The sequence below is a fragment of the Monocercomonoides exilis genome (assembly GCF_001643675.1).
Source record: "Monocercomonoides exilis strain PA203 chromosome Unknown scaffold3-2548433, whole genome shotgun sequence".
Taxonomy (NCBI): Eukaryota; Preaxostyla; order Oxymonadida; family Polymastigidae; genus Monocercomonoides; species Monocercomonoides exilis.
In genome coordinates, this window is record NW_027150548.1 from 1,310,963 (window position 1) to 1,338,323 (window position 27,361).

General features: G+C 36.1%; 6 protein-coding genes across 6 annotated transcripts; 4 read left to right on the top strand and 2 right to left on the bottom strand.

The window, feature by feature from the left end:
- Positions 1 to 13: 13 nt before the first annotated feature.
- Positions 14 to 6,136, top strand: MONOS_5391 (uncharacterized protein; the record flags this gene model as incomplete). The annotated part of the gene is made up of 1 exon (XM_067875533.1): positions 14 to 6,136. One exon carries the CDS (start codon positions 14 to 16, stop codon positions 6,134 to 6,136), a length of 6,123 nt encoding a protein of 2,040 aa, XP_067735277.1.
- A 2,532-nt stretch (positions 6,137 to 8,668) lies between these two features.
- MONOS_5392 (uncharacterized protein) lies at positions 8,669 to 10,107 on the top strand (the record flags this gene model as incomplete). The annotated part of the gene is made up of 3 exons (XM_067875534.1): positions 8,669 to 8,888; positions 9,036 to 9,613; positions 9,691 to 10,107. 3 exons carry the CDS (start codon positions 8,669 to 8,671, stop codon positions 10,105 to 10,107), a joined length of 1,215 nt encoding a protein of 404 aa, XP_067735278.1.
- A 3,040-nt stretch (positions 10,108 to 13,147) lies between these two features.
- Positions 13,148 to 14,202, bottom strand: MONOS_5393 (vesicle-associated membrane protein 7A; the record flags this gene model as incomplete). The annotated part of the gene is made up of 4 exons (XM_067875535.1): positions 13,148 to 13,623; positions 13,671 to 13,755; positions 13,812 to 14,004; positions 14,057 to 14,202. The coding sequence occupies 4 exons, from the start codon at positions 14,200 to 14,202 to the stop codon at positions 13,394 to 13,396; spliced, it is 654 nt and encodes a 217-aa protein (XP_067735279.1). The 3' UTR covers positions 13,148 to 13,393.
- Positions 14,203 to 14,336: 134 nt separating this feature from the next.
- MONOS_5394 (putative Poly-adenylate binding protein, unique domain) lies at positions 14,337 to 17,479 on the top strand. The gene is made up of 5 exons (XM_067875536.1): positions 14,337 to 14,363; positions 14,535 to 14,730; positions 14,860 to 15,072; positions 15,182 to 16,262; positions 16,454 to 17,479. Exons 2-5 carry the CDS (start codon positions 14,535 to 14,537, stop codon positions 17,343 to 17,345), a joined length of 2,382 nt encoding a protein of 793 aa, XP_067735280.1. The 5' UTR covers positions 14,337 to 14,363; the 3' UTR covers positions 17,346 to 17,479.
- Positions 17,480 to 17,562: 83 nt separating this feature from the next.
- On the top strand, positions 17,563 to 21,374 carry MONOS_5395 (uncharacterized protein). The gene is made up of 2 exons (XM_067875537.1): positions 17,563 to 17,684; positions 17,759 to 21,374. The coding sequence occupies exons 1-2, from the start codon at positions 17,607 to 17,609 to the stop codon at positions 20,624 to 20,626; spliced, it is 2,946 nt and encodes a 981-aa protein (XP_067735281.1). The 5' UTR covers positions 17,563 to 17,606; the 3' UTR covers positions 20,627 to 21,374.
- Positions 21,375 to 23,213: 1,839 nt separating this feature from the next.
- On the bottom strand, positions 23,214 to 27,287 carry MONOS_5396 (uncharacterized protein). The gene has a single exon (XM_067875538.1). The coding sequence runs from the start codon at positions 27,128 to 27,130 to the stop codon at positions 23,654 to 23,656; it is 3,477 nt and encodes a 1,158-aa protein (XP_067735282.1). The 5' UTR covers positions 27,131 to 27,287; the 3' UTR covers positions 23,214 to 23,653.
- Positions 27,288 to 27,361: the final 74 nt, after the last annotated feature.

Consider the following 27,361-nt stretch of genomic DNA (forward strand, 5'->3'; position numbering starts at 1 on the left):
ATTATTCGCCTTCATGGGAAACATCACTCAGATGGACAACTCGATCGTTGGACATGACAGAACAGAAGCATTCGGTGATTGGAATGTCGATTTATTCATATTTCTAGATGGATTCTTTGCTGACAAGGTGTTTGTGGATGGCACATCCGGAGTGGAAGAGGTGTATTGTGGAATGGAGAAGGCACCTTGTAAGAATGTGAATTATGGGATGGAGCGTTTGAAGAGAACACAGAACACAAAAGAGGAGATTATTGTTATTTCAAAATCTTCTTTAACTGGATGTGTAGATGCGGGTGGTATGTGTATAAAGGCAAAAGAGGATGTTGTTGTGCAGATTGAATGTCAAAGGGATGTGAGTGGATCTGAAGAATGCGTTCTGAAATCAGCATCACTGACAGAAATGAAGTTCATTGGGATTGTTGTGCCATCGACTTTTAACAGAACAATCTCAGCAGTGATCGAATCGAGCACTCAAAATGGGGAGTTGCGCATGAAGAACAGTAAGATGAGTGTTGTTGGAGGAAATGAAAACACGATTGGATTTTTCTTGATCAAATCAACAGGGAAGATGGTTGAACTGGATTCTGTCACGATTTCAGACGTGAAATCAACAGTTTCGTTGTTTTCATTTTCGCTTTCCTCATCAAATGTGAATGAACAGGAATACAAAGTGAAGTTGTTGAATTGCACATTGAAAGAATTGGAAATTGATAGCGGTGTGACAGTGGAGGGAAAGGCAGCAGTATTTGGAGGGAGTGTGGGAGTTGGAATGGCAATAAATGGAAGTACAATTGATGGGGCATTGTCGGAGAAGAGCAAAGAAGGAGGAGCGCTGAAAATAGCGTTGAATGAAGGAGGGTTTATGACAATTGAAAATAGTACATTAACTGGATGTGTTTGTGAGAATATGAGTGAGGGAGGAAAAGGAGGAGGGATATATCTGGATTGCAGTTTGAATGAAGAAGCATTTCAGCTCTCATCGATATCATTTTCTGGATGCTCAGCAACGATAGGGAAGAACATGTTTGTGAAGAGTGGGAATCTTGTGAACAGTGTGAAAATAGAGCGTTTTGCATTTGATTGCTCAGATTATGAGGAGGATGGGAATGCATTTGTTGGGGAAGATGTGACTTATGGAGAAATGGATCTTCGAATATTTCTTGTTTCTTTGAAGTGGGTGGTTGTGTCTGTGTCGACTGGTGGTCATGACACATTGGGATGTGGAAGTGAAATATTCCCATGTGAATCGATGAAAAGTGGAATTGACCACATTGACAGGAGTGGAACAGAAGGAGAAAGGAAAGTGAAAGTGAGGGATGAAGGGACAATTGAAGATTCTTATTCATTCACAGATGCACTTGTGATTGATGGGTGTGTGAGTGAGGAAGATGCCATCAAACACAGGCCTGTTCAGTTTAAAGAGACAATAAATGGAGATTCTGCGACAGCTGTGATTTCATCAACTGCTTCACTAGGCTTATTATCTTTGAAGCTGCAGATTCCAAGTCAATTTGTACCAAGTATGAATACACTGATCTCATCGAGTGGAGATCTTCAACTCGAAAACTGTTTATTTGAGATCCGATCAACAGATATTATTCAATACTCATTGATAACCACAACAACTGGAAGTTGCACATTGAAAGGATGCAGTCTGACAGATTGTTCATTTGCCAAATCTCCATTGGTGATGGCTTCTTCTGTTTTGTTTGAAAACAGCAATTTTTCAAACATTGTGAACACTGGAAGCGGTGAAGGAGGTCTTGCAACAGTGACATTAAAAAATGAGGAAGATTTGGTTATAATATCAACAAATGCGTCATCTTGTTCACTTTCATCGGAAAATGGAAAAGGTGGATTCTTGTATTTGAACTGTCAAAATTGTTTGGAAGAAAATCCATTTATTTTTGATACTGGCGTAACATTTGAGAACAACAATGCAACTTTTGGAAAGAATATGTTCATTTTGGCAAAAGATTTTAATACTTCTGTAACAAATATATCATTCAAATTTGAATATTCCTCAATGAAGGATGATAAAACTCTGTTTGTTGGAAGTGACAACTTTCACTCAAACAAAGATTTGTTCATGTTCCTTGTTCCATTCAGCTCATTTGAGATATTTATCTCATCCGAAGGATTTGATGTTGCAAGATGTGGAAGTGAGAAAGATCCATGCTTCACAATGTGGAAAGGGATGAAAAATATGAAAGAGGAGAATGGAAAGAAAACAATTCATATTGAAGAATCAACAATTATTCGAGATTCATTCAATGTTTCAAATTATCAGATCAAAAAGGATGCGAAGATGGGAGAAGAAGATACAAAAGCAAAATTGAATTTTGAAAAGGCAATTGGAAGTCAATTGGAATATTTCATGGAAAATGATGAACATCTTGAATTGACGAATATCCAGCTCCAATTAACATCGGGATTTGACAACTCAACCAAATCAATTATTTCAAATATAAATGGAGATTTGGTGATAAGTGGATGTTCATTCTATTCAGAAGCTGGAGTTAATAATGGATTTGATTGTGTATTTGTGGATGTGATTGGAGGAACTGTGGAAGTGAATGATTTATCGATTGAATCATGCAATGTTGGAAACAGTATTTTTGCAATTAACAATGCTGTAGTTGTTTGCCATTTAGTGAATGTTCGAGTGGAATCATTGAATGAAAGCGGCGAATGCCTTCTTCTGATCAAAGGAACTGAATCAACAACAAAGATAAATGAAGGAGGAGAGGAAATGAATCTCAACATTGATAATTCATCATTTTCAGGAGTGAAGAGAAGTGGCAATGGACCAAGCGTTTTGGAATCAAAGAGTGAGAAAAAGATTTGTTTGGTTGTGAATTCGAGCAACATTACAGAAGACAAAGCAGAAATGAGTGAAAAAGGAGGAGCAATATTCTTCACATTGGGTTCATCAGGATCAATGAATTTGATTGGCTCAACAATCAGTCATTGCAGCTGCAACAACAACACAGGAAGAGGAGGAGGTGTGTATTTGGCAACAAAAGAAAGAGGAGAATTGAACTTCACATTTGTGGGTATGAAATTCAGTTCAAACACAGCAAGAGTCGGGAATGATATTTTCATTGAATGCTTCAACATCACATCTCAGATCAATGAAAGCCAATTTCGATTTGATCTTCGAGAAGGGAAATACAATCGCAGTAATGCAATATTTGGAAGAGATGAATGCGATTACACAAATGATACAAATCTGATTGGATTTGTGACGATTCATCAGAGTGACACGATCATTGTGAGCAGTGTGAATGGAACGAATGAGAGACAATGCGGAACAAGCATGCTTCCGTGCTATTCAATTGAGCATGGACTGATACATCTGACATCGGAGCTGATTAGTCAAATACTCGTGATTGAAGAGAGTGTAATTGAGGAAGAGATGAATCTGAAGGAAATGAGTTTGAGTTCAAAGAGCAGGGAAAATTGTGAAGTTGAAGTGAAATCAGGAATTGAAAGAACGAGAGGGGAATTGATAACAACAAGAGAAACAGTCTCGTTGCTGAGAGTGAACTTTGCGTTTGATTCAAATTTCATAACTCAACATGAATCATTAATATCACCAGAAGGAGGTATTCTTGAAATTGTTAATTGCTCATTCGCTTCAAAACAATCTAATGAAGAAAGAAATATAGGTTTTGCAAGAATTCCATTTCATATTTTTAATATGGAAAAAGGAGAATTACAAATCATGGAATGCACAACATCAAATCTCATTCTTCAAGAATCTGCATTGTTTCTTTCATCAACTTCTCCATCAATTATTGATTCATTATCAATTTGCAATTCTACAATAGAAACTTCTCTGATAGATATTAATGAGTGCGGGCAATTAACAATTAAGGATTTCAAAACAGAAAATATCTCAGTTGAAGGAGATGAAGAATCACTGATATCTTGCCTGACAATGAAAAAGACAATTCAATTGGCAAATTGCACAATAGGTGGAGTCTGTTCAAAGACCACAAAAGGAAAATTGATGAAATTGGAGAGTTGCACAGATGTTTCAATGGACAGTTGCATTTTTAATGGGAATTCAAAAGAAAGAAATAAACAGACTCTAAATGAGGGAGAAGAGATGTGCAGATGGGAAGGATCTCTTGTGGATGCTGTGAAGAGTTCTGTGATGATGAAAGATACAACAATAGCAAATTCACCAGATGGTGGAATAACAATGAGTGGAGGGGAAATGGTTGTCAAAGAAGGAAGATTTGAGAACAATGATCCCTCAATTGAAGGATATCCATCATTGAGAAGAAATATCATCTGTTCAGATTCAGGAACATTGAATGTGATGAGTTTGAAAGGAGGAGATGGATTGAAGGATAATACATCACTTTGGATGTTGAACAATGGGTGCAGTTTTGAAGGGATTGTTTCAGAGAGGGAATCGTCATTCTTCATTCCAGTTCTGGGGAGTGTGGAAGCAAAAGAAGAGACAGATAGAATGAAGCTGACATTCAAAGGGATGCTTCTTTTTCCATGCAATCTGTCATTCTCAATTGTAAAGAGAAAAGGAGAAGAGAAAGAGATTGAACATTATGATTTTGATTCAAATGGGTTTTTGTCAGAAAGAAAAGTTGAAGGAAGTGTGGCAAAAGATCTGATCAATAGTTGTGGAAATGAAATAGAAATGAGTGTGCACATTTTGTTTGGGAATGCTGAATCTCCTTCATCAACAAATTCATTCATTCTGAAAAATGCAACTGAATCCGATGGAGACGGAAACATTGTGAAAGGAGACAACAGTTCAAGTTCATTGTGGATAATAATAACACTAACAATTATTCTTTTCGTTGTTCTTATTGTTGTCGTTGTTCTCGCTATTCGATGGAGGAAAGTGAAGGAAAGAAATGAGGAGTTGCAAGAGATTGTGAATGACAACATCAGAAAGGATCCGAAGGCATTTGAGATGGTGACGATGGAGATGTCGCCTGAGGAGCAGTGGAGGAGAGCAGAGAGCGAGGCAGAGAAGAAGAATGAAGAGAGGACAAAGAAAAGGGAATATGAGAAGAAAATGGAGCATTCTGAGTCATCTGAATATCTTTTGGCTGAGAATGGATCAACGGAATACATCCTTGGACAAGACTCGGATAAAAATGGAGAATGGGATTTGGAGAAGGAAGAAGAGACACAAAAGCGAATTCCATCACCATCCATCTCATCCACAGATACAGAAACCACATTTGTTCGAGGGGAGGATCTATTCCCAACAACCTCATCGATGTCGAATCTGGTGGATGCAATGGCATGTTCATCGCCTTATGAAAAGCTGATTGTGGATTTGAGGGATTCACTGTTCATGTTGCTTCATGGGAGGAATGAGAAGAAAGAGCTGGCGATTGGCACATTGAAGGAGAGAGAAGTGACGGGAGCGCAGATGCTGTTCTGGGTGGCGAATGGAGCGTTGCACTCGCTTGAAGATGAGGAAGACGAACTTCCCTCTTTGCGAGACCTGAGTCCGCACATTGTGCTGTTCTCGGAGCACATGGTGATCTGCATTGCGCTCCACTCCGACTGCTCCTCGTCATCTGATGATTCGGATTCATCCTCAATCACATCAACCACGATCGTGACATCTGCCAGTGTTGATGATGATGATGAAAGAGATTCTCTGCCCTCATCAGCATTTGAAGGTGATGAGGATAAGTGGAAGGAGTGTTTGAGGTGGAAGGCGCCAGAGCTGGTGATGAACAGGAAGATGGGAGCAACAGAGAAGTCGGTGGCATTCTCGATTGGGATGATGCTGTGGGAGTGTGTGACACTCGAGATCCCGTTTGGAGAATACGAAGGGGAAGTGGCAGGGCAGAAGATTGCTGATGGAGAGAAGCCGGATGAGAGGGGGATTGAAGAGAGCATGATGAAGAATGTGGTGGATGCATGTCTGTCATCAGAGGCATCGAAACGACCAACGCTCACTGAAGTGAAGAAAGAGCTGGTTGGGTTATTTCCAGATGGGATATTTGTTGTGACGATGACAGATGCGATCATGCTTGAGGAAAGCAGTGAGGAGCAGGATGAAGGCGGAGAGAGCAAGGAAAGCGAAAAGGAAGGGGAAATTGAAGTGAATGAAATGAAAGACATGTTTGGCAAGGAATGAGAACTGAAAACAAAAGAAAAGTTAACCATGCATGAAACTCAAAGAGAAAGAGAGATAGTTGTTTCAACATATTTGACTTAATTCAGATCAAAAATGAAATTCACTTCGTTGATTTTTGAGATGAGTGTGAGAACATGATGAGATTTTTGGGATTTGTAGTGTTTTTATAAAAGAATGAGTTTAAGATGATTTTTTTGCTGGCTTTTGAACAGCTGAAAATTTAAAGAAAAAAGGAAATATTGAAATTTTCAGAGCATTTATCAGTTTTTCTGTCAGTGTGCGTTGTATAGGAAAATTGTAAGTTATTTTGTTTTGAAAATGAGAAAAAAAAAAAAAAATTGAAAATATTATTTTAGAAAGAAACAAGTGTGAAAAAAACAAGAAGTGAACTTTGAAATTGATAGAAATATTTATCATCGGCTTCAAAAAGCTTCACTGTTCATTCAATTCGGAATCAAAAGGACTGTGAAAGATTAATCGGCTTAAATTAATAAGCTTTAATAGAAAAATTTAAAGCACCAAAAACGTTATGAAACACCAAAGATTATTGAAGCATTGTTCACATCACATCAAAACAATAAGTGCAGAGAATGAATAAAATCAAATTTTCATTTTTCATTCAATTGCAGCAATGTCTGCTTCAATGGTTTCTGAAATTTTTTAGTGTTTAAAATTGAAAACTTATATGTCACATGTGAAATATGAATAAACTCGGATGAAAATTCAATTATAAAGAAAGAATGCAAATGTTCTTGACAACTCTCACTTTGAAATTTCAAAAAATGAGATAAATCAATTGAATGTGAATGCCTTTGTTTCGAATGTCGAATGACAAATTATTCAAAAGCGTATGGATGATTATTTTTGAAAAGTTGAAACAGTTAAGTTTTCTGTTTTAACTGTTCATTTAATTCATTAATCAGTATTCTCAACAGACTCTTCAAACTATTTTTTTTGAAAGAACCAAAACAGTCAATTGTTGTTGACCTGAAATAAATTGCTAAATGGAGTATTTTTAATAGCCGGTTACGAATACTGATCAATTTATGAAATGCACAATTGAAACTGAAATTATGACTGTTTCGACTATTCTTAAATAATAACTCAAATGTTTCTGAAAACATCCATTCAAACGAAGTACATGAATAATATGCATTAAAATTCAACAGTTGACATGAAATACATTAGTGAGCATTTCGAGTTATTTGTATTTCCCGCTTTTAAAAAAATGGGAACAAAATTTTTTCTGTTCAACATAGCTTTTGCAAATTAAGAAAAATTACCAGTTACCTTTCGATCATAATCATAACATGATTATTTTTGTAATCATAACTTTTTTCGGGATATTAATTTTTCAAGGATTGTTTGTCATTGAGAAGTGAATTGGAAATCAAATGCTCACTTCATCACAACTGTTCCAAAAACAAATGTGTTAAGCTGAAACAAAGATGAGGATATCTTTGATAAATCCATTCACTTTTCAGTGTTTTTTTGTTGATATTTATCGGATGATTTCGAACCGAAATTATTGAATGGAAAAATATGACAACAAAATAAATCTCCCATATGCAGTCTAAATCGAATTCAATCATATCTGTTTTTGAACAACTTTTTGTGACTATATCCGATTGTGGTTATAATCGATGTAACATTACACAGAAAAAAATCAAATATTTATTTATTCATTAATTAATTTTGGGTTATTTTTTTTTTTAAGAAATTCTTCACGAATACACATTTTTCAATTGAAACATCAATTTGGCTAGTTCCAAGTACATGGACCATCGATAAAAAAATTCTTTCATATTTGGAGTGAAACAAAACGTTATATTAATTAATTTTAAATTAGTTTAATTTGTCGAAAATGCATTGTGATGAAGTTTCAATTTTTCATTCGATCTATCCCATAAATATTATCAAACTTTCCTTGTTTTTTATTCTTTAATTTTTTCTTAATTGAACACGTTATGTATTTTCGCTTGCTTGTGTTTGTTGCACCCATTTTTTATGTAATACAAATCAGTAATGTTTTTCCATTTTTTTCAAATTTTTTCGAATGAAAGAAGCACAATTGACTTTTTTCTGTTTCACAAGTTATTTTGAGAACAAAAAAATGTGCAAAATTTTAAAACATCAAAAAATATTATCAATTATTAAAAGATCGCAGTTTGTACAAATCGAATTGTCGATTGAAATGCAAGAGGCAATATTCAATTAATTTATTGTTTTCTTTGATGATGCCGAAGTTCACGTTTATTATTAGTCCAAAGTCTTTCTCAAATTTCCATATATTAATTTGTTAAATGACTTGTTTGTTATTATTAAAGCAAAAACCAACAAAACAATAAAGAAAAAGAAGAAGATATTTTTCCAGCTGTTCTTCTGTTGTAGTTTTTTTCATTCAGCAGCATCAACAATGGAGCATCGAATCCGTGTTCTTCGATATTCTCTCTTCAGAATAGCTACGTAATCGAAGTTGTTGGATGCACGTTTCAAACACTCGGCTCAGAATGATGCAAAAAGGGAGGGGCGATGTCTCTTGAGCTGAAAGTGGCAGATGGACAGCTGAAGATGACGAATGTGGGAGTGACGAACAGCATATGCAGCAGTTCTGAAGGATGTGGCGGAGGAATCTATTTTGCATCTGCAACAGACAACAATGACAGATATTCGTTTTCAGAGATAAGTGTTGGAGGAAACAGGGCGCACCAGGGAAGAGACATGTTCATTGTGGTGAATGATCTGAGGAATTGTATGAATTCTGAATCGTTTGCGTTCGTTCAACTTTCAAAGAAAAAGGAGGGTTTTTGAATCTGAGCTGTAATTCGATTGATTGATTTTCTTTGTCTGACTTGATGTTTGGTGATGTTTGATTGGACTGAATGGAAAAACACTACAGCTTTCTTTGGGGCAGACAAAGAGAACATTACAAAAGGCATATCTTTGGACAAGCTGCTGTTTGAGCACACAGACACTTCTGTTGTTGTGTCGTCGAGTGGAAGAGACATACACGGTTGCGGATTAGAAAGGGAGCCTTGTCAATCATTTTTTGAAGGAATGAGGCATTTCAGAGAAAAAATTCAGTTCAGAGAAATCAAAATCAACACAAGTGCTGCCATTTCAGACGAGTGGGACCTTTCAAACAGCTCAATAAGCCCAGCTGTTCCTACTTCTCCTGGCTATTCTTCTTCTTCCTCCTCTGATGAGCCTTCCTCAGATGAATGCTCAATCAATGTGGGAAAAGCTATTCAATCTCTTTCTGAGCCTTCTGAGGCTGTGCTCACAAACAAGCTTATGCTCACCTTCACCTCCATCAACTTCTGCCTGCCTTCGTCTTTCGAAACGCAACAAAAGGAGCTTCTCTTCACTGAGACAGGAACAGCCACGCTTAACAAATGCTCATTTGTGACACAGACAGCAGAAGAAGGCATTGCGTTTGTGCTTTTCCATGTTTCGTCTGGGACACTTTCGATTGAAGTGTCCAAAATGGCCGAGCTCTCCTTTGCGACATCAGCCATCCGACTTGCTGATCCGTCTGCACATTTTGTGGCAAGCGTGTTTATGTGAGGATGAAGGAGAAGGCGGATGGGTTGGCTGATAGCTGGTCAAATGAAGGCAGTGTGCTGGCGAATCTGTCGTCTTTTGTGACATGTGCGTGCTCAACGAGTAAAGGCAGAGGAGGCGCAATTGCATTGAACTGCCTGGACGATCCTGAAGATTCAGATGCGCCGTCTTCGGAGAAAGCGAAGGCGCTGCCAATCAAATTTCGGCTTATTCGGTTTTCTTTGAACAGAGCGAGCTTGGAGAAGTATCTTTTCATTATTTGCCGATCGATCACAAGCCAATTCAACGAGGCGCTGTTTGTGATTAACTTCAACGAGTTGACATTCGAAAGAGATATTGCCATCTACGTAGAAGATAAGAGAAAAAGTGAGCCAATTGATTTGGGGGCAGTTGACAGTGTCACATAGTTCGGGATGGAGATTTGCAACTTCTAATAAAGAGTTAGAAAATAAGGGTTGATGGTGAGGGAAAGTCCTACGTGAAAAACTCAGATATGTTAGTCGAAATCAAAATGAAAATGCATTTCAAAACGAACATGTGCAAAAAATAACTTTTTTGGTTAATGAAGTCAAGTGATTTGGCTTGTTCATATGATTTTTCTGCTTTTCTTGGTGTTAACGACAATGAGCTTTTTCAATTTGTGATGTCAATTGTTTTTTTTTTTTTATTTTTTTATTTTTTTTATTTTATTTTATTTTTTATTTTATTTTTTTTTTTATTTTTTTTTGTGGTTGACACATTTCATCATCGAATTAAAGTCTTTGTTATTGCTGTTAACAGTTTCAGAATGTATCTCATAGACGCACCAAGCAAAGAAACTTGGTAAATTTTATTTTAAGGATACAGGAACAACACTTTTCTTCCATTCAATTAAAAATTTTGAAAGAAATCCAAAATTTCGCATATATCCATAACAAAAAAGCGTATTCAAATAATGCAATTCATATGGGTCATTCTTTTTGAAAAGTCGCAAAAGTTTAATTTTCAAATAAATCAAAAAATTCATATTTTGCTCAAATTCTCGTTACCGCTCATAAATCTTCTTAACTATTCATGAAATGGCATTATCAAGTTATAGATTCCATGTTAGTGAAGTTTGGTTTGTGTTAACAAAAATTTGAGAAAAATTTGAAATTTTTTATTTATCTGAGAATTAAACATTTGCGACTTTTCAAAAAGAATAACCCATATCCTTATTTTTGGCTGAAAAACAAATTAAATTGAATGAAAACACAAATATAACATTAGTTTCGAATAATAACATTCAAAAATGATGATGTGAAAATTTATCAAAAAGTTTGAAGCAAGTAATAAAAAAATTAATCTCTAAAATTCTTTGATATGAGATGATATAGCTCCTAGCCTTCAATTTTGAGAAAAAAAGAAAAAAGGAAAAAAGAAAATTTTTGAAAGATAGATCGAATGAAATATTAAAACTTCGTCACAATGCATTTTCGACAAATTAAACTAATTTAAAATTAATTAATATAACGTTTCGTTTCGCTCCAAATATGAAAGAATTTTTTTATCGATGGTCCATGTACTTGGAACATGCCAAAAACCGATTTTTCAATGAAAAAATCACACATTATAATAAACATGTGGGTGATTATTTTTGGAACAATATTTTTTCGAATTAAAATTTTACTTTTATTATTTTGTTTTTTATTTTCTAAGATGAACAAAGAAAAATGTTAACTTCAGCAAAAAACATCATGATCTTTCTTTCATATCAAACATTTGCTATTGATACAATTGAAATGATTTTCACATTTCAATGACAGATTGATTTTCAATGACTGTGAATTTTCATCATAACCATAACCCCGAAAAAAGTTATGATATCATAAATAATCACCCATGCGTTTATTTATTTTCATCCCTATGATAATATGCGATGGGAAATAAATGAAAAATAGGCAAAAAATTTCTATTCATCGAAAAATGTGACTATAAACGAATGTGATTATATTCGACATGATTATATCCGGTTTTGACTGAATAAATGAACACTGAATAGTTACTCCTTCATTCAATAATTATTGTTTTCATGATCATAATCAAAAACATCGTCATTTTGAACAACTATCATGCTTTTTTCATTAGAATGAATATTTTCTTTCGAAGAAATAAAACCTCAGAAGAAACCGAACTCCGAAAAAAGTTACGATTTTAATATTTCTGTCTTGCCGGATATAATCACGTCGAATATAATCACATTCGCTTATAGTCACATTTTTGTGTGCAAGAATATTTTTGGACGATTTTCATTCATTTTCCATCGCATATTATCACAGGAATGATAATATATGTTCACAATTTTTTTCAATATGGGTGCTTTTTTCAATGAAAAATCGATTATTTAATAAATATTTTCTATTTTTTTAATTTTTCGAAATTATGTTAAAATAAGATCAAATAATGTGTTTAAAATGATAAAAATTAATTTCGGAAGTGAAAAATGTGTTTTTGTGAAGAATTATAAAAAATAAAAAAATTGTCCCAAAATCAATAAATGAATAAATATATTTTTATTTTTATCTGTGAAAAGCATCATCGTAATTTATCACAATCGGATATAGTCACAAAAAGTCATGCAAAATCCGATGTGATTATATCCAGTATTGACTGTATCACCAACATTCAAAAAAACTTCTCTGCAAGTGTTATAATAGTTTAAAACTGTGTTTCAATCTAAATACGATAAAAAACATGTTTGTTTAATTCTTAATTTCAGCCAAAACAGCAGAATCACATGCATAATCTTTATAGCTGTGTTTTTTGTTTTCGATTATGTAGTTCCTTTTAATACAGAAGTTGTTTTCATACACTTTCTGCGCTTTTGAAAATGAACATTGTCTCTTTTACACCATAATTTTTTAAGTTAACGGCGTTTTCATTCCCTAGTCTCTGGAAGAAGTCTGTGCTTGAAAATCCACTTCCAAGTTAGTTCAAAATGAGCAAACAAGTAATTCATGATAGAGATAACCTCTTTTGTGTATGGTATCTTTGACATTTTTTTCTCAAAGATTATTGATCTCACCCAATTTTTTGTGAAAAAAATTGCAAAAAAAAAAAAAATTAATAATTTATTAACAACTAATTTCCGCAAGGTCAGGCCTGCACATATATTATTTACAATTAACTATAAACCATTCATGAAAGTTTCAAGCAAATTTTAGAGGAATGCAAATATTTTTCTCACACCATTTTTGCTTCATTCATGAAGATATAACGGCCCGAATTTGAAGAAAATTATTTTTGATAGTGTAAAAAGTAGGGAAAAAAAAAGTGTGTATTCAAAAAAACTTTAATGACAAAAAATAACTTTGCTATCATATATTAATGATAGATTTATTTGGAGCATAAAAGAAACGGCAGTCACAGGAATTTTTTTCCTGTCATATCATACCATTTTGTTAAAAAAGTGGACAAATAAACAATTCGTTTTCACTTTCGAAGAAATTTATTAATAATTATCAAATGCTTAAAAACAAAAAAACAAAACAATTCCAACAAAAAAAGAAAATTCTCAAGTTTTAATCTTTTCTCAGCTTTTGCTCCTGCATTCAACTATAAAATATAACAAAAAAATACATCAAAGTGAAAATAAGAAAAACTTATTGAAATTCAAATCGCAGGATATGAATTCAAAACAATTCCATTTCAGACAGTAAATAGGAATAAAATAACTCATTTCCCGCTGCTATGACTTCTTCTTGCCCATCCCCATAAACAAGCAGTTCCTATAAAACTCAAAATAACAAATATAATTATCAAAGCTTTGCATTGCGCTTTTCGCCTTCTTTTCTTTTGCGCTTCGGAGCGTGACTTATCTCTTTGTTTCTTCCACCATTGATTTTCATCATTTTCAATATCATCAACAAGAAGCTCGACAGTATCTTGTGATGCAAGAAACTCATCTACAATTATAATTTTGTTAAATAATTATTGATATCAACTCACAAACCAATGGTTTGCTCAACTGATTGCTTTAACAAATCCACATCAGATACAGTTTTATCAATGCTCACAGCAGAGCATTGAATGCCAACCTAAACAAAAATAATTTACAAATCTATTGAAAAAAGATACAATTATTTATGCAAACCATTTGCTGATGAAGAAATGTTTCGAAATCACACGCCTCAAACTTAGAGTCTTGTGGAAGACGCTTGCCGTATTGCGTGTAGAAACGTTCTTTAACATCAGATAGAAATTGTAATGCGATTTTACGTTCAAGATTGAAATCTGCCTGACAAAGAAACATATAGTTGTCATCAACAATGTAATGAAAAAGCCATCTTTTAAATATGGAATAAATTATGTAATTGTAAAATCAATAATTGAACATACTTATCAAACATATACGAAGAAATTCCATTACGATGAGATGCGTGCTTCAAAATGTGATTTATAACTTTGGAGTTATCTTGTAATGAAAGTGAATGTGAAACAATTATCATTTGGCCAAAGCTAACTGATGCGAACAAGATGGACATTACACCAATACAATACACAATTTCTATATAAATATATTAGATTGGCAAATGCGTTGTACACAATTCTACAATTAGAAAACAATTCTTTTAATCTTCCTTACACAAATTGTGGGCATTTTTTATCGATAATGGTAAGATCTCTTTTCTATTCATTTTTTTATGTATGTAAAATCTCTTTTTTAGCCATTTAAAGATTGACCATGAATCATTTGCCTTTTTAAATAATTGCTTCTCTTTTATTTAATGATAATGTTCATTGAATTATTACATTTTTAAACTTGATCCTTTCTTTTTTTGAAAATATGCAATTCAAATTACCAAATCCGAATTAGATGGCGCCAAATTCTACAATTCTCGTTTTGAGAGTACCATCAAGCATTTCAGAAAAAGATATTGTCCAATATATCCAAGCTCAATGCGGTGAAAACTCAATTGCTCAAATGAATCGTCTTTTACCAAAGGGCGCAAACCCATCTTCTCCTTCACATATAATCCATCAACGAATTGTTCTTAAAACTCCGGAAATGGGTATGATATTCTTATTTTTGCATTCCAGAAAATTTGGCTTTTTTACAATGAAATGCTTTATTTTGATTTTGTTTCACCTTTCTCCTTTGTTTCTTTCATCGATTTAATGCCCGTATTCACGCAAAAAAGCTAAAATTCTTGTTGAAAAGAAGGTTTTACCAATCAGCGGAGTCGATTTAACTGTTCAATATTTCAAAACTCAAAAAGAAATAAAAGATGAAGAAGAAGCAACTGTCGTATCAATAGAAGGTTTAGATGGAGAAAACGAGGATCAAATCAGTGAAGCGTTTTCGCGTTTTGGATCTATTGAAAAAATAGAATTGAATAAAGGAAATACTTTGTGTATGTTCAATTTCAAATGTTTTATTTGAATATTAAAATATTATTATTTTTTAAAATATCCAAATATATTCTTATTTTGCTGAATTCTCCATCATTTAATGATATTTAGCTTTTGTAACATATCAGACTTTTGGATGTGCTGTCCGTGCACAAAAGGAACTCGACGATAAGTTAATTGGCGAACATATTGTTAAAGTTAAATTAGTTCTTCCAGAAACCCCTTCATCATCCTCTTCTGATGCTAATGAATCTATCGATGGACCAATTCTTGCAGCAAACAAATTGAATGTTATTATCAAGGGAACGCCATTAACAGGGATGTCCGACGGTTCTGCTCTTGAGGAAGTATGCAAGTCATTTGGTGCATGCACGCTGATGCTGAAGGACGATGTGCAGCATCCCGACCGTCGACTGGCATTTGTGACGTTTGAGAGTGAGGAAGGAGCCTCAAAATGCATCGAGGCAATGAATGGGAAGCCTCTTCCAGAAAGCGTTGTGTCGTTGCTGATGAAGAAGAGAGAGGAAGAGCGCGCGAAGAGAGGGGCAGGAGAGAAGACACAGGCAGAGCTGGAGGAGGAAGAGAAAATGAAGACATCTGGAATAGTTGTGGAGTACGTGAAGGAAGGGAAGAAAGCCTCACCATCTTCATCAGCTTCTTCTCCAGCATCTTCATCATCTTCATCATCATCATCCACATCTCCCTCTGCATCTTCATCAGCAACCAGCTCAACTCTTTCTGCGAATGCGACGCCGTTTGGAGGCCCACGTCACACAGCCTCCTCTTCATCATCGCTGTCGTCGTCACCGGCGCAGCGGACTGTTATGAACGGGCTGTTTCTGGTTGGTTTCAGCGCAGACGAGACAGAAGCGACGATCCGGCAGAAGCTGCGGCCGTATGGCAACATCGTCTCCATCCGCTTTACGGGGATGACCTCAGTTCCGTCTGAGGGGAGGCCCAGCAAGTGGCGGGCGACGGTGTTTATGGAGAACGAGAAGCAGGCAGAGGCTGTGCTGACACACGGAGTGGAGAAAGTGATTGTGACTCCGTACAAAACGATGGAGGAGAGGCAGAAGGAGAGCCAGCAGCACATGATGGAGAAGCAGGCATTGGAGTGGCAGTTCATGCAGCTTTATGCAATGATGAACCCAGCGTTTGCACAGGGACAGAGAATGATGAGAGGACCAGTTTCGTTTGCGCTTTTTTAATTATTTGCTGTCTTTTTCTGTTAATCAACAATTTTATGATTTTTATTTTTATTTTTATTTATTTTTTTAAATATTTATTAATCATCATCTGTATACTATTCTGTCATCGAACCATCCAATTGTGCATCTTCTTCCTATCATTTCAAACAAACTCCAACACAATTGGCAATCTCAGTGATCAGCACAGGTACTATCACTCAGGGCACTCAGGAAGCGAGATGCCCTACTCGTCTGAGATGATGGAGTCCGAGATGCAGTACCGCAGTAGACCACAGAGAAACTCAGGCGACAACCAGTTCTTCTTTGCCCGCCAACCTGGAGCTGCTGCCTCAGCTGGCGCGCAGCAAGGAATGAACCCGATGATGGGCTCAGCGGCGTCTCAGCAGGGAATGCCGCTTATTTCACAAGCACCTCAGCAGAGAGACGCGAGGGTGTATGGCGCAGGTGCAGGAATGAGAAGAGCAGACGGACAGGTGGCGAGATACGGCACAGGAAGGAACCAGGCGATGGCCCAGTCGCGCGGAGGGATGGGCGGAAGAGGCAGAGAGCAGATGATGATGGCACAACAACAGCAACAGCAGCAGCAGATGTCTCATCGCCAGATGGCAGCACAGCAGATGAGCTACACAGGTGCCCAGCAGGCAACAGGAATGGGAATGCGACAGATTCCCGCAGCGACTCAACAGAGTGCAACACTCATGGCACATTCAACAGCGACTGCTATTCCGACCATCACTTCAGTTCCACAGCAAAGTGTTGTTGGTCAAGGGGACATGCAGATGGCAGCAGGAGGCGTAGCAGCAGCGTCTGGCCAGACAGCAGCTGAACTCGCAGCACAAGGTGGATTTGATCTGAATACACTGAAAGGACTGGACGAAGACGCACAGAGAGAAACTATTGGAGAGTTCATTTATTCAAAAGTTGAGCCTATTCACGGAGATTTGGCTGGAAAGATAACTGGAATGCTTTTGGAATTGGACAAAACACAACTATTTCCAATTGTGCAGAACTTAAAGCTTCTGCTTTCACATGCAGGACAAGCTGCCGTTCTACTTGGGCAAAAGTAAATAATTTTTTTATACTTTTTTACTCGGGTATACGGATAGTATTTTTTGATGTGAATGCTGAATTGTATGAGTGTTTTCTGTCCATTTTAATCCAAGAGCAAGCACAAAACGAGAATATGCCCAACTTTTTCGAATTTTCTAGTAAATTTGTATTTTTGAGGAAAAAATTTAATAAAAGCGTTTTATTTCTGAAAAAAAATGAAAATTAATAACCCATAAGTTACTGTGGCACGTTGGAGAAAATTTTTATTTTTCGAAAACATGAGTTACGAAGATGACTTCGATGATTATGACAACTTTGGTTCAGAAAAGCCACATTTTTCTCCTGTTTTTGAAACAGTATGATTATTATTTGAAATATTAGTGTAGAAAAGTGAATTTTTGACAATTTCTTATTTTTATGTGAACGAAAGAAGCCTGATTCATCAACAAATCCTTTTTCTTCCTCATTTGACAATAATGAAAACGATAACTCGTTAAAGATTAAGAATACAAAGAAGACTGATTCTCCATCAAAGGATCTTACGAACAATTCTTCCATTTCTTCATTTAGTGTCGACCCGACGACCGCAGCGGTTGTTGACACATATGAAAAGACCCCAATTAGCTTATCAAATTCAGACGAGTCATTGACAGATTATGAAAATCCGAGTATTCCTCCAAAAGATGATATTTCTACAGTGAATAACAGTGAAAAACCAGTCCTCCAACACTCAAAAAGCAGCGAAATACAAAATCAACAAGAAACGCAATCTCCTATCACAAGTAAAGATAGAAACGGAAAAGTACTTCTGAAGAAATCAACGAAACCATCCATTTCATCAACAGTTTCTTTAAGCCAGAATTCCTTGCAAACTCAACCAGGAAGAGCATCTTCATTTGCATCCACAACAGCAACATTAAGTGATGATCCAGCAGAACTGAAGAAGATGATTGCATATCTTAAAAGAGAACTTGCATTTGTTAAGAAACAAAATGAAAAAGCTGGAACAGAAATGATAAAAGTGATGGAATTAGAGAATATGCTAAGGGACAAAGAACGGGAAAATGAGTGCCTTCGCGAAGATTTGCGAAGTCTACAAACAGAAACGAAGATTGTTCAAAAAGCATTGCAGCAGAAAGAAGAGGAGGAGGAAAAAGAACCGTCAGTTGTGAGAAGGCTGGCTGGAGATGTGCAAGTCTTGAAAGAACAGCTTCGAAGAGAGAAAGACGGGAAACGAGACATCGAGCAGCAGCTCAAAAACAGCGACAACAGAAACGTGAGGCTTCTGAAGGAGAAAGAGAAGATGAGCGACCAAATCAGCAAGTTGTGTGCGAAAATGAAAGAGCTCGATTCAAACAGAGGGGAAGAGATTATCAGTGACATAATGAAAGATGAGTATGTGCCGCCACCATCGACTGCATCAACAGCCATTGCACCAGCTGGCTCCCCTGCGAAAACGCGGTTTGCAACACAGAGCGAGGCGCAGGCAATGCAAATTGAAGAGCTGCAGGTTCGGCTGCAGAAGGTGATGAAGACGAAAGACAGCACCATAAAGACACAGCAGCGCCAAATTCATGCGCTTCAGATGCAAACAGACGAGCTGAAGCGCGAGGCGCAGCAGAAGGACGCTGCCATCAGCGCGAAGGAGAGAGAAATCAAGCTGATGACGCTGCAGCTGGTGGGGAGAAGCACACTGACGATGAGCGGAATCAGCAGAAGAGAAGGAATGCCCTCCACAGCGATGTCATTGGGTGTTGGAATGGGAAGCGGGGGAAGTGCAGACTCAGCAGCACAAGCACAGAAAATGGGTGGTGTCAGTGCAACTGGAGGGAGATCAGCTCCTCCGCTGCAGATATCACCGCATATGAGGGTGATGTATTCGCCAAGGAAAGCGAATTCTGGGATGAGCGTTGGAGGAGATGCGATATACTCTGTTGAAAGCAGGAAAGCGATGATGCTTACTCCGCCTTTGACAGAAGACAGACTGAATCCGCATCGGCTGGCACCGATGGAGAAAGAAAAGGGAGAGAAAGGAGAGAAAGAAAAGGGAAAAGAAACAGAGAGAAAGAAGAGAGAAAGAAAGAAAGAGAAAATGGAAGAGAGAGAAAATGACAAAGAGAAGAGAAAGAGAAAGGAGAAAGATAGAAGAAAAGGGGGTGATGCTCATGACGAGGGAAATGAGGCTTCGCCTCCTCTTTCGCCTCCTTCGGTTGTGGTGAAACATAAAAAGAAAGCGAAGAAGGAAGGAAGAAACGAAGATGATACGGAAGAAGGAGAAGAAGAAAAAGAAGTTAGAAGTGGAAAGAGGAACAAGAAGAGAGCAACAAAGAGAAAAAGTGAAAGAGAAGAAGATAAAGCGGACGATGAAACAGAGAGCGAAGAAGAGGAGGGAAAGAAAGAAGTTGATGAAACTGCAAAAGGAAAGGATCAAAAAGCAAAAAGTAAAAAGAGGACAAACAGAGAGAAAAGCGAAGCGAGAAGGAAAACGAAGAAAGAAACAAAAGAAATCCCGAGAAAAAGCAAAGATGTGAAAGAAGAAGAAGAGGAATCTGAGGAAGAAGATAACGAAATTGAAGAGGCGGAAAGAAAAGCAAAAATTGAAGAAGAAAATGCCAAAAAGCCTCGTTTCACATCACGTCCAAAGCCGAAAAAGAAAGATTTGACAATTCCATCCTCATCATCCTCCTCCTCCTCCTCTTCTTCTTCATATTCACAACAGACAACTCGTTCTATTGCCCCAACCGAAACAGCAAGCAACGATGTTGCAGTTGTTGGTAGCGGGGAATCAGCTTGTGAAGAGGAAGAGAATGAAGAAGAAGAAGGAGATAGCGTTAAAACAAAGAAAAAGGTAAAAAAAGATATTTCCGAAAAAAGTGGAGAGAGAAAGATGAGCAAAAGAAGAAAACAGGAAGAAGGTAAAGAAGAAGCAAAGAAATTGAGGAAAAGCCATTCTTCGAGCAAAGAAAAAGAAACATTTGAAGGCAGAAATGAAGAAGAGGCGGAAGATAAACTTGTGAATAAGGAGAAAGTTAATCTGAAATCAACAGATGAAGAAATTTCTGGAGAAGAAGCATCAAATCAAGAAAGAGAAAGAGAAAGAGAAAATGCTGAGGATAAAACCACTTCACTATCACAATCACTCGAAACTCAACTTCAGCAGAATGATTTTATGCAGAAAGAGGAAAACACAAAAACCACAACTGTTGAAGATGAAGGAGGATGGGAAGGAACAGATGAAGGGAATTATGAAGTAAACGAAAATGAAGACGATGAAAATAGCTCACCGTTTCACTTTTGAGCAGATTTTTATTTGACAATTCATTTAAAATATCATTTATTATAAATTTGTTTTGGAATTGATAATTAATTTTGCATTTTTTCAGATTAGCAAACTTTTTTTTATCATGATACATTTTATCATTTCTATCTTAATTCTCTTTGCTGTCAGTCTTATGTTTGTGTAATGAATTTTACAATTCCATTTTCATTCAAAAGAGAAATAAATCATTTTTGTTTTTTTTAATTAGTATTTTTCGAATGTTCCACATGTTAAATAATTTCTATTTACACTTCATAATGTCATTTCAATTGAATGTGATATGCTGGGATGTGTGTAAGGAAGTGTGCGTTTTATGAATAAGTTAATATTTGTGGTGAAAGTGCGAGTGTGTGCTTGAGTGTGAGTGTGAATGTGAATGTGAGTGTAAGTGTGTATGTGTGTGCTATAGTGTGATGAATGAATGTGTAAAAAACTAAGTGCAAATTGATGAAAACACCGCGCTGATATAAAAGATTCAATGTGCACTGTGATAGCAGCACGGGGTGGTGTGAATAGGGAAAAGCTTGAGTGATTTCGCTCTTCAATTGGAAAATAAATATTTAAAATAAAACGAGACATCGTTTATTTTTTGTTTATTTTATTCATTTTTTTAATTCATTTCTTTGAGTGTTTGAGAAGTTTGTTGATATTTCGAGCGATTTCTGTGGAGGATTTCAGGAAAAAGTCTTAAATAAAGAAAGAAATTGTTGAAATAACAAACAAAAAAGAGAAGTTGGATAAGCCAGAACTGAAACAACCAGATAAATCGATGTAATTGCAGCATAATAAAAACATGAAATGCAATCGAAATATTAATTGTGTAAAAAAAAAAAATAGAAAAGAATAATATTTTTCCGTGTGAATAAAATATTGAGTGACAATTACAACAACTTCATAAAATAGACAAAGATTAACAACCGAGGAAAACCAATAAGACCAGGATTACATAAAGTACAAAAATCGCTCTATCGAAAACGAAACATTCAATACAATGATGCTTATATTATATTCAAAAAATCCTTTTTGTAAGTATTTTTTTCTTTAAAAGGAAAAAAAACTTGATTATTATAAACATTTGCCCACCGAAATGTTCTTTTTAAACAGCGCTTTATTTTCCGCGTTGAACTTTTGACAAAGAAAGTCTCATAATTAAGAATTATCATAATCAACAACATAAAAGAGATTGCGAACAGAACCGAATAAGGAGAATACAAAAGACTTGAAGACAAAATAGGAAACATGCGATAACAATAATCATCATTATCATTATTATGAAAATACGTAAGAAAGATCGAATAGTGAAGGAAAGCTATTGAAAGTCGCTGGACAATTAAGAAAATAAAAAATATGTGAAAAACACTATTTTCCTAATGAGACTGCCAATATAAAGTGCAAAAAATTTTCCAACATAAGCGATGCAAAGAGAACATTGATAATGATCAGGGAATGAAATACACCAAATAATCTTTCCCAAAAAAATAAGATTTACATAAAATAAAGTAAGCAAAGAAAAAAAATAAAAACACAAGGGCAGTAATGCAATACTTGGTTGATAAAGAAATAGAAAGCATTTTCGGTTCAATCAAAAATAAATAAATAAGAAATAAAAAATAAATAACGAAAAATAGTTTGAGATTATTATTATAAAAGAATACGAGATAGAAATAGTACTTTTACATATAGCGAAATAACGCCGAGGAAATCAACAAACTCTGCAAAATATACAAAATAATGAGAGAAAAATAAAATGACTCAACCAAATATGTTACAACCAAATATTAAAAGTCAAAAAAGATTATTTGTGAAACAAAAAAAGAAGGAAAGAAAAGAAGAAGAAAATCAAATAAAAACTAACAAATGCATTTTCATAAAAAAATGCATCATTGTGTTATGTATTCATAACAACAATGAAGAAGAAAAAGAACAAACAATTACGGTGCACAAGATAGAATGTGATTAAATAAAATAAAGCAAAATGGGGAATAAAATAAAAATCAAAAAATTTTAATAAAAAAACGTGAGAAAAATACGGATATAAATGATTAACACTTCTTTACAATTATAAAAAAGAAAAGAAAAGCAAAGAAAAGTATCGTTGATTTTCTGACAAATAAAGCAAAAGCAGAAAAAAATCTAATTGGATAAGATTTAATGCAAAAATTGAAGCATAATATAAATTTCGTGATAATTTTTGTTAACAAAATATTCTCATTGAAATAATAACGAATTGTTAATAGGCAAAGAAAGAAAGAAAGAAAGAAGAAAGAAAGAAAAGAAGGTATGAAAACAAAGGATATAATAACATTATTTTACTTCAATTTTGAAAGAGGTTAATAATTTCTATTGAAGAAAATTGACAACAACGTCATAAATCATTCAATTCAATGAAGAAGAAAAAAGAAAAATTAGCTGTGAAAGAAGCAAAGAAACAAGATTAAACAACAAAAGATAATTGAAAAAGACACTTTGTATTACGAAATATATCTCCATTTACTTTTTTTCCTTTAAAAAAATTCAATGGAATCTATAAAAAGAAGTTATCTTCTAATTTTTCTTTCTTTCTTTCTTTCTTTCTTTCTTTCTTTCAAATAAGAAGCTTAAACATATTTATTTACCTCATTAAACATCTCCACTTCTCGAACAATGCAATGCCACCCTGTCAAAAACAAATCCATCATACAAACATTCACTCCCCTCATTGAAATATCCTGAAATAAGATGCAGAAATACAAAAAATACACTTTTGTGCTGTTGAATAACAATTCATTAATCGATGAAAACATCAGATTCCTTTGGAATACTTGCAATCACATGGGATCAAAGCTTATTAGCATCCCTTCAATTCCTCATAGCCATATCTTTCACAATAAATTAGCATATAAATAAATGGCAGATGAAGATAACATTCAATTCAACTCTATTTAACTCTATTTAACTCTATTCCATTCTATTCTATTTAATTTTAATTTATTTTTGAAAGAATTCACAAGAATTCCAACATATCACCTACGGAAACAGCGAAAGAGGAGGAGAATTCACCAGCCCCGGGGGATAAGAATAAGAAGGAGATGAGGTTGCTACATCATCATCATCATCACCTGGTATAAGCAAAGTACTTGATTGTTCTGGAGACACCAACATGAAAGGAGAGGAAGGCGAATAGGAAGAAATAGGGGCAGGCAATGGAGAAGTCTGGGTTGTGCTGCCATTTGCATTCAGATGAGAAGAATGAATGGCGTTATTGTTGCTATTATTGTTATTGCTATTATTAATATTGTTGTTGTTGTTGGATGTAGAAGAAGAAGTTGACAGTTCTGATGAAGCAGAAGAAGACAATGATAATAACAAAGACGATGATAAGGAAGAAGAAGAAGAAGAAGAAGAAGAAGAAGAAGGAAGAGGAGGAGCTAACGATAAAAATGTCCCTGATGATGTTGACGATGATGAAAATGAAAATGAGGATGATGATGTTTGTATTGCTCTTGCAGCTGATCCATTCATCTTTGTTGACATGAGCAGACTGTGCAGTGAAAGAGGAGGAAGCTCCTGTTGAATGTTAATTCTCTCATCAACAACAGAAGAGTCAGAAGAAGAGGGAAGAGAAGAAGAAGAAATGGAAGAAGAATAAGAAGAAGAAGAAACAGAGGAAGAAGAAGATGAAGAGGAAGAAGAAGCAACAGCTCCTGAAGAAGCAAACACAGGAGAAGGGCTTTGAGCAGAAGAGACTGATTCATAAGAGCTCTGCGAAGAACGAGATTCAACAGAGTTAGCGATGAACGAGGCTGACGAATCAGAAGAGAGAGAAGAATTGAAAGAGGAAGGAGAAGATGAAAAGGAAGAAGTGACTTCTTCAGAACTGTTTTGAAACAAGGGCCTTTGGATTGATGGATGCTCAGAGTAAGAAGAAGAGGAGGAAGAGGAGGAAGAGGAGGAAGATGATGAAGAGAGAGAAGAAGAGAGAGAAGAGGAAAGAGGAATAAGTGGCTGTGTGGATTGGGCTAGTGACAATAGAGAAGGATCAAGAAGAGAAGAGGAACGAAAAGGATGAAGGGAGGGTTGAGATGATAAGGAAGACAATAAAGAAGAAGAAGAAGAGGAGGAGGAGGAAGAAGAAGAAGAAGATGATGATGATGATGGAATAGAAGAAGAAGAATCATTAGAAGAAGTCAACGAAGACGATAATGAAGATAGGAAAGATGATGAAAGATTCTTTTCTCTTGAAGGTGACTGCAAAATGGCACGACGAGTTAAAACATCTTGTCGGATATTCTGTTTCCACTGATTGGAATGAGGATGCTGATAAAAAGTGAATGAGTTTGACCTGCTGCTGTTGTATTTTGTAGATGATGCATCAACAGGGGTGGAAGAAGGAGAGGGGAAGGGAGATGGAGAGAGCGTGTTTGAAGCACAATTAGAAGAAATATTTGAAGAAGAAGAAGAATAAGAAGAAGCAGATGACAGTGATGATGATATAGAAGAAGGATATGATGATGAAGGATATGAAGAAGAGGAAGCAGAAGAAGAGGATGAGGAAGAAGAAGCAGTATTCAGTTTCGATGATGATGTGGAAATTGAAGGAGAAGGAGAAACAGAATTTGTTGAAAGAACATTGGCCAATCGAGGCGACTGGGAAAGAGGAGACAGTTTGTTTGATAATGCTGCTTTGCCAACAGAAGGGAGAGAAGAAAGACGAGGAGGTGGGGGAAGATTGGTGGATTGCTCATTTCGAGGAGAGAAGGAAATAGAAGAAGAAGATGAGGAGGAGGAGGAAGAAGAAGATGAAGAAATAGAAGAAATGTTAGAAGAAGGAGAAGGAGAAGGAGAAGGAGAAGAAGAAGAAGATATAACATTCGAAGATCCATTAGAAGCAGGTGATATACGTGGAGGTGGTGGTGGCAAAGCACCGTTCTGAGCGAGCTGAGAAGAGAGTCTTATTTGCGAGGCGAGTGTGGATGAGTTGAGGAGCGCCGAAGGAGAAGCAGGAGGAGGTGGGAGAGGAAGAGGAGCCACTCCCTTTGGCAGAGGAGCCAGCGGCTGGGCGGGCAGTTTGAGGGAAGGATCAGAGAAGATGGTGTTGAGGGATGAGAGAGAAGATACAGAGGAAGAAGAAGAAGAAGAAGATGATGATGATGATGAATTATTTGAAGAAGTAGAAGAAGAAGCAGAAGAAGCAGAACGTGGATGAGAAATGGCTTTGTGTAAAGAAGGTGTTGACGAAACGGAGGAAGGTGCTGAGGAAGAAGAGGAAGAAGAGGATGAAGAGGAATACTTCCTCGAAGGTGTTTTTGATGAAGAAGAGGTACAATAAGATGCACCAGAAGATGCAGAAGAAGAAATCATTGAAGAAGAAACAACTGGAACATTGCCGGCTGATGCAGAATGCGACAGAGAAGGTGTTGTTGAATGGAGCAACGTATTCGCACAAGACGATGGCGGAGAGAAAAGAGGAGCTGTGATCGGATTCTGCAGCAGCTGCGGCTTCAGCGGAGGAGGAGGCAGCGGCGGGTGGATGAGCATGCATGTTAAGGTCTTCTGTGATTGGATTCCGTCTGATGACTGCAACCTGGGGTCTGACAATAAGCATTTTGGTGTGGGTGGCGTGGCGGCAAAGACTGGTGTTGTGATTTGAGGCAAAAAGGTAGGACGAGCTGAGATGCTTAGAGTCAGCGGCGTGGGAGTCAATGAACTGAGTTGCGGAGAGTTCACATGGACACTCGTTATGCTGCTCAAAGTAGGCTTTTGTAATCGCCTTTTGCTTTTTGGTGATGGAGATGGGCATGCTTGATAATGAAAAGGTGAGGTTGGCTGTGCTGGAGACTGAACAATAGGTGATGATAGAACATAGGGCGTTTTTAAATTTGATGGTGAAGAGAGTATGCATTCCATTAGAGGAATTTGCGCTCTTCGAGGTGCATTTTCAAAAAGAGGAGCCTGATCAACTGGAGGGAGATCTGAGGAAAGATGTTGAGATTGTATTCCATCCATTAAACGTAATAATTCTAATCCTGCGTGAAAAGATTGCTTTGCTAACGGAATGGAAGAAACTGATTTGAATTGCTGATTAAAGTTTGAGTCTTTTGTATTTTGCTCATTGGAAGATGAAGGAAGCCGAAAATAACTATCTATTTTCAAAGTTTGAAAAGCAGATGATGAAGATGGTGAAGGTTGAGAATAGCCCGATAAAAAATGATTTGGCACATTCAATTGATTATTTTGGCTTTTTCCATTTGAAAGAGGATTATGAAGGGCTGCTCGAGGAGGAGTCAACAAGCAGCTATCCCTTGATGATGGGCTTTGCTGTTTATCTTGTGATGACTCATTTTTCTGTTTGTGAGATGAATCAATATCGCAAAAATGTTTTGAAGATGTTTGAGAATTTGGACCATTCATATTACTGTGAGAGCCGCGCACATTCGATGTGCTAGTGGCTTCGTGCTCATCCTTGAAATGCATTGCTTCTTTTTCGCTGGAAATCCCAGACATTTCCAACAAAAATGAAGTGAAGATCAACCCAATATAGGTATAAATTGAATCTATTTTTTGTTGGATTGACGAGAGTTTTCATATCTATATCACAATCACAATTTAGTATTTATTCAATTAAGGTGTTATATGTTTTCCATTATGATCAATCGCTAACAGTTAAGCTATCTTCAATTTTTAAAGAAGTATTTTTTGAACATATATTTTCATATATACTGTTGAATGCAGTGA